This window comes from Eptesicus fuscus, chromosome 18 (genome assembly GCF_027574615.1).
Source record: "Eptesicus fuscus isolate TK198812 chromosome 18, DD_ASM_mEF_20220401, whole genome shotgun sequence".
Taxonomy (NCBI): domain Eukaryota; kingdom Metazoa; phylum Chordata; class Mammalia; order Chiroptera; family Vespertilionidae; genus Eptesicus; species Eptesicus fuscus.
Window position 1 is genome coordinate 32,964,454 of NC_072490.1, and position 14,140 is coordinate 32,978,593.

The following is a 14,140-nucleotide window of genomic DNA, read 5'->3' on the forward strand; positions in this document are numbered from 1 at the left end:
GCTGCAAAATACCAGGTCAGAAGTTTCTTTTTCCTTGTCCATTATGTATTACCCTTATGTGCACAGGTGTGACATTATTAAAAAAAAACAATCTGGTGGCTTCCTGTTCCCGTCACAGTCTTAGACTGTTGTTATACACACAAATATGCTTGCTTTCTTTTTAATTCTCATCCAAGGATATCCTTAGAAAAGGGGGGAGGGGGGAGAGAAACTATCAATGTGAGAGAGAAACATTGATCTGTTACCCTCCGTACCCCACCCCAACTGGGGATCAGACCAGCAACCTTTCAGTGCACAGAACAGCACTTAACCAACTGAGCTACTCCATCCGATGCTTTCTTTTTTTTTTATTGTTTTCTTATATTTTCATTAAATAGTTTTTATAAGTTTGAAAATTCTAATGGCAGCAAGCTTTTAAATGGATGGTAAAAATTACTAAGATTGTATATATGACCAAGTCAGATATCTCATATTATTGATTTGACAGCCATTGTTTAGTACATTTGTTTTCACCTTATTTCTATTTGTATTTCAGAGATGCAAACACAATTTTTAGAGGAAATTCCTTGGCTACCCGATGTCTAGATGAGATGATGAAAATAGTGGGAGGGCACTACCTGAAAGTAACATTAAAACCTATTCTAGATGAGGTACGGAATGAATATACATACTCGGATAACAGCAGTTTGCATGGCCTTATAGCATCTGTTTCATTTAGTGATCTATTGATGGGAATGATATACCCATTCATGTATTACTGAAAGAATAAGGCTAAGCACTTTAGAAGTAAAATAAGTTATCTACTGTTTCATCAGTGGAATTTTACTCAAAGGACACATTATAGTATAATCTACATAATTAGTTTTTTTGTTATTGGATTTCTGTTTAGCTAGAGTTTCAAATACATGAAAATTTTTTTCCATATAATTCTTCAGGAATATTGTATATATTATCTCTGGATGGGGGTTTTAAACTTGGTTTATAGTTTTAATTTTTACAATTAATTTGTATTATCAGAAAGATATTTTCATTTTGCCAAATATTTTAAAAAGCATTAAATGAAAAATTAATCTATTCTTCAGATATGTGAATCCTCAAAATCTTGTGAAATTGATCCTATTAGATTGAAAGAGGGAGATAATGTAGAAAATAATAAGGTAAGCCCTTGTTATCTTTATAATTCCGTTAAAATTGGCCTTAAAAGTATACCTATCTCCCACTTATGTTGTAGTAATATCACGTGGAGGGAATAGTGCTTTTTATTCTTTACATAATGCCTATGCCATTAGCAGCATTTCCTATGTCTAGTTTTTAGAATGTTGTTATCTCTTCATCAAGTTTCACTTTATTTTTGTTCTCGATTGTCTCTTCGGCTCTAGTAATAGTAGTAGAATAAGGCTACATCTAGTTGCAGCCTCATTCTGGTTGGTCCTTTAGGTTCAAACTGATCAAACTAAGTAGCACAATGACTTGTCAGCCAACACTTAAAGTTGCCTCTGGGAAGAGTCACAAGTTTTCATTGCAGTAGATAACAGTGCCACAATGTCTATGTGCCTGCATATCTGAGTTGTTTTCCTAATTTCCCCTGGGATCGTTATACTTTCTGTTGCTTCTTGTGTGGTTTAGTCCATACATTACTTATGTCTACCTAGTCCAAATCTAATATATTAAAGGGGGTCAAGATGTAAATTGTCCTTTAACTGAATGAGTTTAGAGAAGGGAAGCAGAGCTCTAGAATACTAGATAGTGACTGACTAATTGAGCTTGTTTTCATTGCATTTTTTTTCCATGAAGGCTGTTGAAGATGTGTAAAAGCCGAAATCTTAATGTTTACCTTTTTAAATCCTACAGGAAAATCTGCGCTACTATGTAGACAAGTTATTCAGTACAATTATAAAATCAAGTATGAGCTGCCCCACTGTAATGTGTGATATCTTTTACTCTCTACGGCAAATGGCTGCTCAAAGATTTCCTAGTAAGTGCCTTATATTACTAAAACATGTCCTTTCTTTTTCAGTATTTGATTTTTTGTAGATTTACTGTGTGTTTGGTTTATGTGAAATGGTTTATGGTTTATAAGTACAGTCTTATTTAGTTTTTCAAAATAGTTCTTGTTTTTTAATGAAACATCTGATTTAATTTTCTTATAATCTCACAACATATATTATGTTTTATTTTAATATAATGACAACTTTTACAAATCAAAATCAGCATTCTTTTTAAGAAAGGCAAAATTTAGAACTATAACATTATATAAATAAACCTCTATACCAGGTGCTTATGAGATTGTTAAATATAATAAACAAAAACACCATTGTTATTTGTACCAACTCCCTTTTCTACTTGCATACATTCAGAAGTGAGAATTTTTAGTTCCATATAACTGACTAGATCTGACAGTTTGAGAATTATAGGTTTTGGGGGTGATAGATTTTTACAGATTAAAAACATCTGTTGTAATATACATAGAATTTTGAGGTACATATGTCAGTAACTGGCGTGCTTTAATTTTGCACAGCAGTAGTGTCAAGGCTTTGCTTAGTAGAAACATTTTGTAAAATTAAGAGTTGCTGTCTCTGGTTGTCAATACTTGGAAGTATTCTAATTATATGCATATCTGATAAGTAAGTAAACTTGCTATAGCTGTCTTTCCCGATCTACCTGGAATAGGGCAAATGGGGAGGAGATAAGGCAGCTACTTAAATTATCAGTCTTACCCAGCTGTGTGAAACCTTAAGTTTATTTCTATAACCATCTGAAGAGATGTTGTTGTTTTTATTGATTTTAGAAAAAGAGGAAGGGAGAGGAAGAGCGAGAGGGAGAGGGAGACAGAGAGAGATGTCAATTTGAGAGTAAAACATTGATCAGTTGCCTCCTGTGTGTGCCCTGACTGGGGATTGAACCTGAAAACTTTCGGTGTACCAGGTGACACGCCAACTAACTGAGCCATACCAGCTAGGGCATATCACGTTCTTTTAAGTGTATGAATGTGTACACATGTGTGTGCAGTTACCTGACCTTCCACTAAATTTACCCAGTGCTAAAGTGGTGGGGCTGAATTGTCCAACTAGCATGTAGATAAATTAAGACCTAGATGACTTTACTAATTATAGTGAAGATGTAAACACTTAACCTCTCCTAAGTACTTTGAAACAAAAATAAGAGGAGCAGAGACATTAACATATGGAAAGATGAAATACTGACTGAAATTACATTTTGGTGAGTTAGATCATGGTAACCACATTGAATGCTTAATGACTGAACAGACACATGCTAGCCTATATTATCTCCTACTCTCATCTACACAGTACCTCATGAGGCAGGTATTGGTCTCCTTAGGTAGATAATGAAACAGGTTTAGAGAAATTTAAGTAAATTGCACAAGATCCATGACATGGCCAGTGGGCAAGCAGGTTCTCAAACCTGGGTCTAGTCTATTCCAAAGTGTGCAGTAGTCACAGTACTCTACCCAGTGATCTTGGCCTAAAATATGCTTTATCTGTTTGATTCTTATTTATGTAAATAATCTAAAACACATTTTTTATTTTTCATAAGTGCACAAGTATCTCCTTGACTGACTTGTTGTTGACTTAAATATTAATGTCTTCATATCCTCAGTTGATTATAGTAGTGATATTCTTATTACCAAGTATTTTTATAGTTTCTCATTTGTCCTTATCACTCTGGGAAAAAGATGGGTTGGGAAGGGGGGAAGCAATGAGTGGGGGGCAGGTAGTATTGAAGAATTACAAATAAATGACTTGTCCGTGACTGCCTTTTGAGTGACTTAGAAGAATTAAAACTCAAACCAAATCCAGACATTCTTGCTCTCCCCACCTGCTTCTTTCCCATCTGATGGTTGGGTTAAGTATAGACTCCAGTCTGAAACGAAAGCTGTAGGTTAATGATCAAACCCAAGTCGTCTCCATTTCATTTGCGGTTTTGTATGGAATATGGATAGTTTTTTAAAAGTAAAGATTTTAGCCTAATTGTTTTAATGGCATAGTCTTTGATATTATCTAGATTTTTGAGGGGAAAATTAAAACAATAACCTAAAACTGAAAATCTCCTATCCAGGTCTTCAGGGATTCAGTATTGCCACTAGGTAGTGCTAGATACTACTTTCATTTTTGTTGTAATTTCAGGAGTCTCTTCTTGCAGATTGAGGAAAGAAGTGTTTCCAAATTAAAATATTTCTGAAAATCTAGCAGCTTTGCCTTTCATTTTATTAGTGCTTTTAGATTTCTTTTTTTAGTCATAGGATTTTTTCTTTTAATTTAGTCATAATCATCACTATCATTTCATCAATTCAGTCCTGACTAGGCAAATTATATTGATTTCCTATTTAGTTTACATGTTTTCTCAATATTTTTTACTTTGTCATCTTTGTTTTTTAATTCAGTGTTTTTGTGCATGACATTTCACCATTTTTTTCCTGCAGATGACCCTCATGTTCAGTATTCTGCAGTGAGCAGCTTTGTATTTCTTCGTTTCTTTGCTGTAGCCGTAGTATCACCTCATACTTTTCATTTGCGACCTCACCATCCAGTAAGTGTTGTTCTTCTCAAAGCTTTATTCCATTTTTATTTATTTTTATTAAAATGAAGAAAAGGTAAAATAGGCCACTTTCACTTAGCTATGTTTTCTTATACTTAAATTCACTGGGCATTTTTCTTGGCCATTTTAGTCTTTTAGAGAAGGCTGAAAATTCTATTTTTGTTATTGCTGTTAAAACATATTACACAGAGTAATAAAATATTGATAATTACTGAAGCTTGGTGATGGATACAAAGAAGATTCATTACATTTTCCATCTGCTATTGTGTATGTTTGTAAATTTCCATAATACAAGGGTAGTTTTTTAAATTAGTTATATGGTTAGTTTAACCTTGCAGATACTTTTAAATCTTACAGAAGTTTAAAGAGGCTCATTTCTAAAAGGTTTAGAAACTTTCATTGGAACATAATTTTTTTCGTATCTCCATATTTTTGCTTTTTATTCACCTGAGATACTATTGTAACTATGAAATTTAAAACTCTTTTAAAGCATATAATCTTTTTGTTGTGAAGTCCTATTTAATTACTTAAACAGGAGTCTGCACCACATAGATGTACATCTCTTAACGCTTTAAAGCTCCTTATTTTTCCTGTTTGTGTTTCATTCTCATACAGTGTATTTCTGCTAATTCTTTAACCTTTTATGTCCCAAATATTTTTATAATCTTATCTGATTGCTTTTATTGTTGATATGTATAACAAATAATAATAGCCAAAATTTATTTAGTTCTTACTTTGTACTAGGCTTTGTTCTGGGTACTTTATATGTTTTAACTTAGTCCTCCCAATAACCCTATGAGTTAAATTCTATTATCATCCCCATTTGCGGATAAGCAAATCACAATTCAGTAACATCTCCAAGGTCAAACAACTAATAAATTATTATTTGATCTCACTCAGTTTGAATGGAATTAAACCAAATTCTGACTCAGTCAGTCTGCCCAGCGTGTGAGCTTACCCCTCTTAGGCAGTCAGATGTTGGAGCACCTATACTGTATCAAACACTGCTCAGCACTGGCCATGAGGCCACGATGAGAAAGACCTCCCTGCCCTTAGGAAACTCACTGACTGATACAGTGTATAGAGGACTGTGGTCTTGGCGGTTAAACTGGGCTCTGAGGGCTACTCCTCTTGACATTGGCTACTCATTTAACTGAGAACTGAATGGACCATGCTGCCTTGGCAGCAACATTCCTTTCTTGTCAAAGAACAAACGGTCTGTGAGTAGCTGCAGCAGTGAGAGGGCCAGTGTCCTGTTGTCCACATGCTGTTCTGTCTATGACTCTGTCGCTGAAGCTGTACTGAACTCGGGAAGCAAAAGCTTCGCAGCAGTGCTCTGGACATAAATGGAACTCCTACCTCTGAGCTTATGACCCTGCCTTATATTCAGACTTTAGTTTGCATATTCCTGAAACAGATGTTGCAGTAAAGTCCTTCTAAGCATAAACTCTTATTATTTTAGATCACTTTTCATATGCCAGAAGGTCTGCTCTATACTGGATATATTGTTTGTTTTTAAGTATAACCTTATCCCTTCTTTTTAAGAAGCTTTCATTCTAATTGGGGAAATGGGGCAAGTACATAAGGTATGTAATCTAAAGCTACATATATAAATCTAAAACTAATACCTGATTAGCAGCAGGTAAGAAGTATAGACAATTCATCCTATACAAATTGAGAGCAAGTGATGACCCCAGGAACCTTTTCAAGACCAGTACTGAAATTATAATTTCAAGACCAGTACTGAAATTATAGAGTAGTTGGGGAGGAAAACTAATGAAAGTTCATTGGATTTTACATTTAGAAGTTGTGCGAATTTTGAGAAGCCAGTTTTAGTATAGTAAAAGAGAAGAAGAAAATCAGATTGCAGAAGATTAAAGAATAAATAGGTGAGTGTAGTTTTACTAAGAAATAAATCAAAAGTGAGCTAGGACTGCTGCTAAAACACGGGCACTCAGGCATGTACACATGTGTGTATATACACACATGAATGAATAATTTCTAAAAAACACTAATTTTAAAACATGGGTTATATTAATATTGACACTATAGGCCACTCTTTCCACCTTGGATAATAGACCCAAATAGTTACCCTCTGCTTAGATCATATATGAAGTAGGTGACTTCTCATTGCCTAATTTTAATTTAGGTCTTTGCTTCCAGGTGGAAAGTCTTGATTGCATAAACCATATAAATTATTGAATATGTTTACAAGTGGATTGGGAACTACCATTTTAAGTTATAAGGTAGAAAAAAGATTCTATTGACATTTCAAAAGTGAATACAATTTATTAGGTAATTCAAGCTGCCTTACTATACAAAACAACATATATGTAATATTGATTAAATTATAGCTTTCAAAAGTGACACATCATAAATATAGTTACTTTTGGAGGAATTGTCAATTATATGTGGCTTCTTTAGTCTTTTTATTCCTTAGTCCAATGAATTGTGCCCATCCTTAGCGAGATTCTAACGACATTGCTTTAAATGAACATTTTTGAGTCATTGTTTGTAGAGCAATTTAGCCCATTCACTCTGTTCTACTTTTTATACAAATTCTGTTTTTTTAAACTTAACGGGAGTTTTGTGTCTTTTTTACATTCTCTAGGATGCACCGACAATTAGAACATTAACTCTCATCTCAAAAACCATTCAGACTTTGGGAAGCTGGGGGAGTTTGTCCAAAAGCAAGGTAAGTCTTTCCATCTCTTGCTTTGTATTCACACTTCTAAATGTAGTTCTACCCTGTGATTCCTTCTCTCTCAACTCATTCCCTTCTAAATTAAAAGCAGAGCAAAACCAAAAATGCATAGTATGCACAGATGCTGTAGCTTTTAGGTAGATTCTGTGTCTTAGTCGCCTGTTAAAGACAGATTCATTTTAACTAATATCTCTACGAAGGGGAGTGGGTCTGGTAAATAGATGCTAGCGCCTCCTGTTTATTCGTCTGCACCATAATCATCTAACAGCTATTGAGGCAATCTTCAGCTCCAAGCCCTATAACTCTCTTAAGATATATGATTGACTCCTTTTAGGGCTTAATCCTCAGCTTTATTAAAAATATAGTCACTGTATTCTTAGTTCTCTACTTAATATATATAAATCCTGTGGGTTTTTTTCTTTAGTCAAGTTTCAAGGAGACATTCATGTGTGAATTTTTCAAAATGTTTCAAGAGGAAGGATACATTCTAGCAGTTAAAAAGGTATGATTGTTTTACTCTGGAAATATTAACATTTCTTATCATAGAGCATTGGGAAATAACATTTCATAATATTCCTAAGAGTTAATCTTTAGTTTAAAAAAATAATGTAAAACTATCCATCAACTATAACAAGGCTGTCTTTTCCGCCCCTTTCTCGTCCCATTCAAAACTATGGGGTTTTTTAGCTGTGAAAACACCTAAATGAGTTTTGGCAATAGCTACTATTGCCAATGTCTTAATAACACAAATTATAAGTGTCCAGACTTAGGGCTTTTCAACAGTGGCACTATTGGCAATTTAGTACAAGTAATTTTAGATTGTGAAGGGTTATCTTGTACATTTTAGGATGTTCAGCAGCATCCCTGGCCTCCACAATTAGACACCAGTAACATGCCTCTAATTTGACAACCAAAAATGTCTCTAAACAGCCAAATGACCCCTGAAGGACAAAAATTTCCTCTGATTGAGAACCTCTGGTCTAGGGATAAAGACTTAGTATGTGTCTGATATATAGTAGTAAAAAATATATGAATTACTGGACATTTTATAAACAATATAGACTTATGATAGCAATATACAAAAATTGTTATACTTAGAAACTGAAAATGTTTTGAAAGGATCTAAAATTTCTTAAGTCTTTAGTTTTGAATCATTCTAAACAAAATGTAGTATTACTATAATACCCTAAAAATTGGTTAAGAAAACTTGCCTTGAAGAAAGTACTATATCTTATTTCTCAAGGTTCTAACTTAGTGAATTCAAATTAGCAAAGCCAAATTTTAAAGATTTCATTCAATTTCTGCAACATGATTCACAGCTGATTGCCAAGAGAATATTTTTTAGAAGTTTGTACTTGTTTTGTACTTGTAAAATTCATACGGGGATTCAGTAAATGAAAATGATAATTTAAAAAATTAAAGCCTGTTAGAATCTTTTCATCTAGAATAGTGCGAGCTCAACCAAAATTATTTTAAGCAACTATTGAAGAAGGCTTTTGAGGAGAAAGTCTTTCAAAAGAATAGGCAGAGAAAACGCTGCCCTTCTATTTATGGGACATGGTTTAAACACTTGTGGGACAGTGTAGGCAGACTTTTGTTGGCAAGATTATGATCTACTGTGTGTGTTTGTTTTACAGTTGTTTTTGCATTTTTTATTACCTAGGCCATAGCAGCATCTGATTTTATTTTCCCTGGTATAATCAGAATGTGTTGAGCTTGTAAGGTCAGTAGAGGAAGTATGTAAGGGTGCCAGGTGTCTAGTCTGTTCCTCGTCTGCCCTGAGTCACCCACTCACATTCTCATGGGCTATCACCATAGCCTGTCTCCTGCCAGATTTGGTTCTAGGCTCCTAAGCTAGCATAGGCTATTTTGCCCTGATATAGGAGTTCTCTGTATTATTCACTAGCTAAGTCTGGATATGTGCAGTGCTATAAAGTGCAAAAGCTTATAAACCCAAACTTCTCGCTTGAATTATTCTCACTAGTGACATTGGCCACTGCTCCAGAAGAGAATAGGTTATAACTCTGAATCCTATGCTAGTCCCACAGAATTTAGGAAGTGAACCTGGATAGGTCTTATAAACAAATGACCATATAATTTCATGTCCAAACCTGGATACTTTCAAGAGCAAAACGGAATCCTATTTGACATGTTGGGACCACAGTTATAGACAAGGATAGCCCTGAGCACACTGGACCCTATAGTCCATCTTGTATTGTGTTTTCTTTCACTTTGTCTAACTGTATTTACCCCGTAGTTCCTTATGTATATAACAAATAAATGTAATTATATAAATATTTGTTAAATAAATCAGTGCCTTCAGGCAAAATTAAGAAATGAAACCTTCAGATAAGTCTGTTACACTCCATTAGCGGGTGGTCTACAGTGAGAACTAAAGATGTGATAGGACACTTCTTTAGTTCCCTGAGATACGCCTTCTGCATCACCCACACACATGTAATGCAGGAGAAACTCTGTTCTCATTCTTTCACTTGCCAAGATTTCCTTCCAGCAAACTAGAAATAAACATCCCACTGAAGAATGTGGGTTCTGGCGGGTAATTCACAGCCAGTTTTAGGAGAAAATGGCTGTTCCCACAAATTCTACTTTACATTAGGCACTGGTGCCTCAATATCATCCTTATTGGAATGTACTTTGTTTTGTTTTGTTTTTTAGTTCTAAATGGGACAACATAGAAAAGTACAAAGAAAAAAGTAAGGACTGCCCTGGTTGGTGTAGTTCTGTGGTTAGAGCATTGGCTCCTAAGGGTCTCGATACGATTCCCAGCCAAGGATATGTACCTGGGTTGCAGGTTCAACCCCCAGCCCAGGTGGGACACCCTGCGGGAGGCAACCAATCGCTTTCACACACGCGCGCGCTTTCTCTCTCTCCTCCCTCTCTCTCTCTCTCTCTCTCTCTCTCTCTGTCTCTCTCTCTCTCTCTCTCTCTCTCTCTCCCCCCTCTCTCTCTCTCTCCTCCCTCTCCCCCCCTCTCTCTCTCTCTCTCTCTCTCTCTCTGTCTCTCTCTCTCTCTCTCTTCCCTCCTCTCTCTCTCTCCCTCTCCTCTAAAAATCAATAAAAAATCTTTTTAAAAAAAAGAGTGAAAAGGCAAGGACTAAACATATAGTTCATTTATGGGACACAATAGGATTCCTCTCTAGGAACAAGAATTATTTCTTGAACTACTAATTTGCCTTTCCCATGAAAGCCACATGCCAAGAAGCTCTTGACAAGGCGGGAGCATATTTACAAGCTAAATGCTCTTCACTGGGTGGCTTGCCATTGCTAGAGATGGGTACTTTAGATTTTCCTGAGCCACCACATTCCCACACTTTTCACAGGGAGTTTATAAATTATGATTAGATTCAGCTTATTCCAGAGAACTCAGTTGTACTTCAGTCATTCCTGTGAAGTACTGTCAGGGCTAAAGTCAATTATATATAGTAGAGGTCAGCAAACTCTTCTCTGAAAAGGGCTAGAGAGGAGTATTTTAGGCTTTGATGGACACAAAAGGGCTCTGCCACATATTCTTCATTTTTGTCTTTGTTTTTACAACTCTCTAAAAATATTTTAACTCACAGGCCTTACAAATACAGGCTGTAGGTTAAATCTGGCCTAAAGAGCCATAGTTTGGAGATCCCTTACCTATAATATAGGTTTACAATCCTATATCTAAAATCATTGGGACCAGTATTTCAGAATTCAGTTTTCATAGTTTTAAAAGTTATATGCTATATTTTATTTTATTTTATTTTATTTTTTCCTTATTAAGGTATTACATATGTGTCCTTGTCCCCCCATTGCCCCCCCTCACCCCCACTACTAATGCCCTCACTCCCCTCCCACCCCGGTGTCTGTGTCCATTGGTTAGGCTTATATGCATGCATACAAGTCCTTTGGTTGATCTCTCCCCCTTACCCCCACCCTCCACTACCTTCCCTCTGAGGTTTGACGGTCTGATCAATGCTTCTCTGTCTCTGGATCTGTTTTTGTTCATCAGTTTATATTGTTCATTATATTCCACAAATGAGTGAGATCATGTGATATTTATATTTCTCTGACTGGCTTATTTCGCTTAGCATAATGCTCTCCAGTTCCATCCATGCTGTTGCAAATGGTAAGAATTCCCTCTTTTTTTACCACAGCGTAGTAGTTCATTGTGTAGATGTACCACAGTTTTTTAATCCACTCATCTGCTGATGGGCACTTAGGCTGTTTCCAAATCTTAGCTATGATGAATTGTGCTGCTATGAACATAGGGGTGCATATATCCTTCTGGTTGATGTTTCTAGTTTCTTGGGATATAGTCCTAGAAGTAGAATCACTGGGTCAAATGGGAGTTCCATTTTTAGTTTTTTGAGTGAACTCCATACTGTTCTCCACAGTGGCTGCACCAGTCTGCATTCCCACCAGCAGTGCACCAGGGTTCCTTTTTCTCCGCATCCTCGCTAGCACTTGTCATTTGTTGATTTGTTGATGATAGCCATTCTGACAGGTGTGAGATGGTACTGCATTGTCGTTTTTATTTGCATCTCTCGGATAATTAGTGACTTTGAGCATGTTTTCAAATGTCTCTTGGCTTTTCCTAAGTCCTCTTTCAAACAGTATCTATTTACTGGTAGGTCCATTGCCCATTTTTTTATTTGGTTGTTTATCTTCCTTTTGGTAAGATGTTTGAGTTCCCTGTAAATGTTGGAGATTAAACCCTTATTGGTGATAACATTGGCAAATATGTTCTCCCATGCAGTGGGCTTTCTTGTTGTTTTGTTGATGGTTTCTTTTGCTGTGCAGAAGCTTTTTATTTTGATATAGTCCCATTTGTTTGTTTTCTCTTTAGTTTCCATTGCCCAAGGCATTATATCGGTGAAGAAATTGCTTCGACATATGTCTGAGATTTTGCTGCCTTTAGATTCCTCTCATATTTTTGTGGTTTCCTGTCTTATGTTTAAGTCCTTATCCATTTTGAGTTTATTTTTGTGTATGGGATATGCTATATTTTATATAGTACCCCTACCCCCAGTGGGGTCTGGGGTTGCACCATTGATATCAAACACATAAATATTTATATAGCACAAAGTATGAATATTCACACTAAGTAGATAAATACAGATTATAAATAGCCTTACCCCAGTCCAGGTTAAGTTATACCCCCAAATGAGTTTGTAAATCAGAAGTAAAACAAAAAAAATAAAAAACTCGTTGTAGTCAGAGCTTTAGAGATATCAGAATTACAGTTAAGAGATTATATATTGAATTCTTTCTACAGGGAAATATATTCTGGTTTTTATTTATTTATTTATTTTTTAAATTCTCACCTGAAGATATTTCTCCATTGATTTTTAGGGAGAGTGGAAGAGAGAGGGAAAGACAGAAACATTGATGTGAGAGAAACACATCAATTGGTTGCCTCCTGCACATGCCCTCACCAGAGCCCAGGCCAGGGAGGAGCCTGCAACTGAGGTACAAGCCCTTGATGGGAATTGAACCTGGGACCCTTCAGTCCACAGGCCAGCGTTCTAGCCACTGAGCCAAACTAGCTAGGGCTTATTCTGGTTTTTAAATAACTTAAGAATAACCTTTTAGAATATCATTTATTAATTACTCTACAATTAATTATGTGTTTTGCTTTATAAATTATAATTATGTATATTTCTTAATATTGAAGAACTTTACAATATTATGAGTGACATTTAAAATAAGCTGAATTTGATGTATCATATCACAAAGTGTAATATTTGCCTATTTGCCCATTTAGTTCTTGGATGAAATTTCATCTACTGAAACTAAAGAGTCCAGTGGTACAAGTGAGCCTGTGCACCTGAAAGAAGGGTAATTCAATGAAATTAGACATTAAAGTCACATTTTAGTATAGACGTTAATTAAGTACAAAAGGCATGGGTCTGGGAGTGAGGAAATCGGGGGGAGGGGGGCTGGTTTCTGTGCTACAACTGCCTAAGTAACATCCATCAGGTAAGTCACCCACTGTCCTATAAACTTTGTCAGATGGGCATGACTCCTTGTCTATGGAGTCCTAGAATTGTTTTGCAAATATAATAAGATTGTGGGTATTAAGCAAATTAGAGTTACTATTTTGGAAAAGTAACAATACTATTCAGTCTTAAAGTATTATTATCATTCAAAGTTAAGGGGAGAAATCACTCATTTGGCCCTTTTAGTTCTGGATGGCACAGTTATAAATATCGTTTAAAATGAAAGGACAGTTTTTTTGTTTTGGATTAACTTTTAATATTTGTAACTAAATGTTTACATCTGTTGTTTTGGCAGTGAGATGTATAAAAGAGCTCAGGGAAGAACTCGGATTGGAAAAAAGAATTTCAAGAAACGGTGGTTCTGCTTAACAAGCAGAGAGCTCACCTACCACAAACAGCCAGGTAGTTGTGTTTATGCTTTATTGTGGGGTCTTTTCCTGGTTCTCAGTAAAGGTTTCTTTTTGCTGCTTAATGTGCCTCTAGTGAACCTTTTCACTAGTACTATAGTGTATCGTTTCTTACCGTGACGCACACACACTCAGAATGCAATAAATGTTTGACAAGTAACACCATGTAAATTATATTTTTCTCTCACATGCTCTATTTTTAAAAAATCCATGCTTTTATAATCAAGAAACAACATTAAGACCTCTTAGAACTTGAAAGTTTCTTTAACTCTCAGAGCCAAATTGGTTAGAATAAGTATCTAATAAATGAGACTATTTCAGTGGTTTGCTGGTTAATGTCAATCAAAAATTCTCACAGTTATACCATAGGTAGTGATTCCTGTAAACATCAGATTCATTCTAGACTGATTCAAAGATCTTTTCTTTGAATATGGTTCCATAGATTGAATTTCCCCTTTGTCTTTCTTGTGCAAATATACCTCT

At 35.5% G+C, this 14,140-nt stretch overlaps 1 protein-coding gene across 2 annotated transcripts in view; it reads left to right on the forward strand.

Annotated features, from left to right (window-relative positions):
• The window catches only part of RASA2 (RAS p21 protein activator 2), a 117,804-nt gene that overhangs the window by 89,209 nt on the left and 14,455 nt on the right, over nucleotides 1-14,140 (forward strand). The window contains exons 12-19 of one of the 2 annotated variants that reach the window (XM_054729596.1): nucleotides 536-650; nucleotides 1,083-1,157; nucleotides 1,852-1,975; nucleotides 4,442-4,548; nucleotides 7,169-7,252; nucleotides 7,686-7,763; nucleotides 13,016-13,089; nucleotides 13,546-13,655. In XM_054729596.1, the coding sequence (XP_054585571.1) occupies nucleotides 536-650; nucleotides 1,083-1,157; nucleotides 1,852-1,975; nucleotides 4,442-4,548; nucleotides 7,169-7,252; nucleotides 7,686-7,763; nucleotides 13,016-13,089; nucleotides 13,546-13,655 (767 nt within the window). The remainder of the gene's footprint in view (nucleotides 1-535; nucleotides 651-1,082; nucleotides 1,158-1,851; nucleotides 1,976-4,441; nucleotides 4,549-7,168; nucleotides 7,253-7,685; nucleotides 7,764-13,015; nucleotides 13,090-13,545; nucleotides 13,656-14,140) is intronic. The other variant, XM_054729597.1, reaches the window with a different exon arrangement.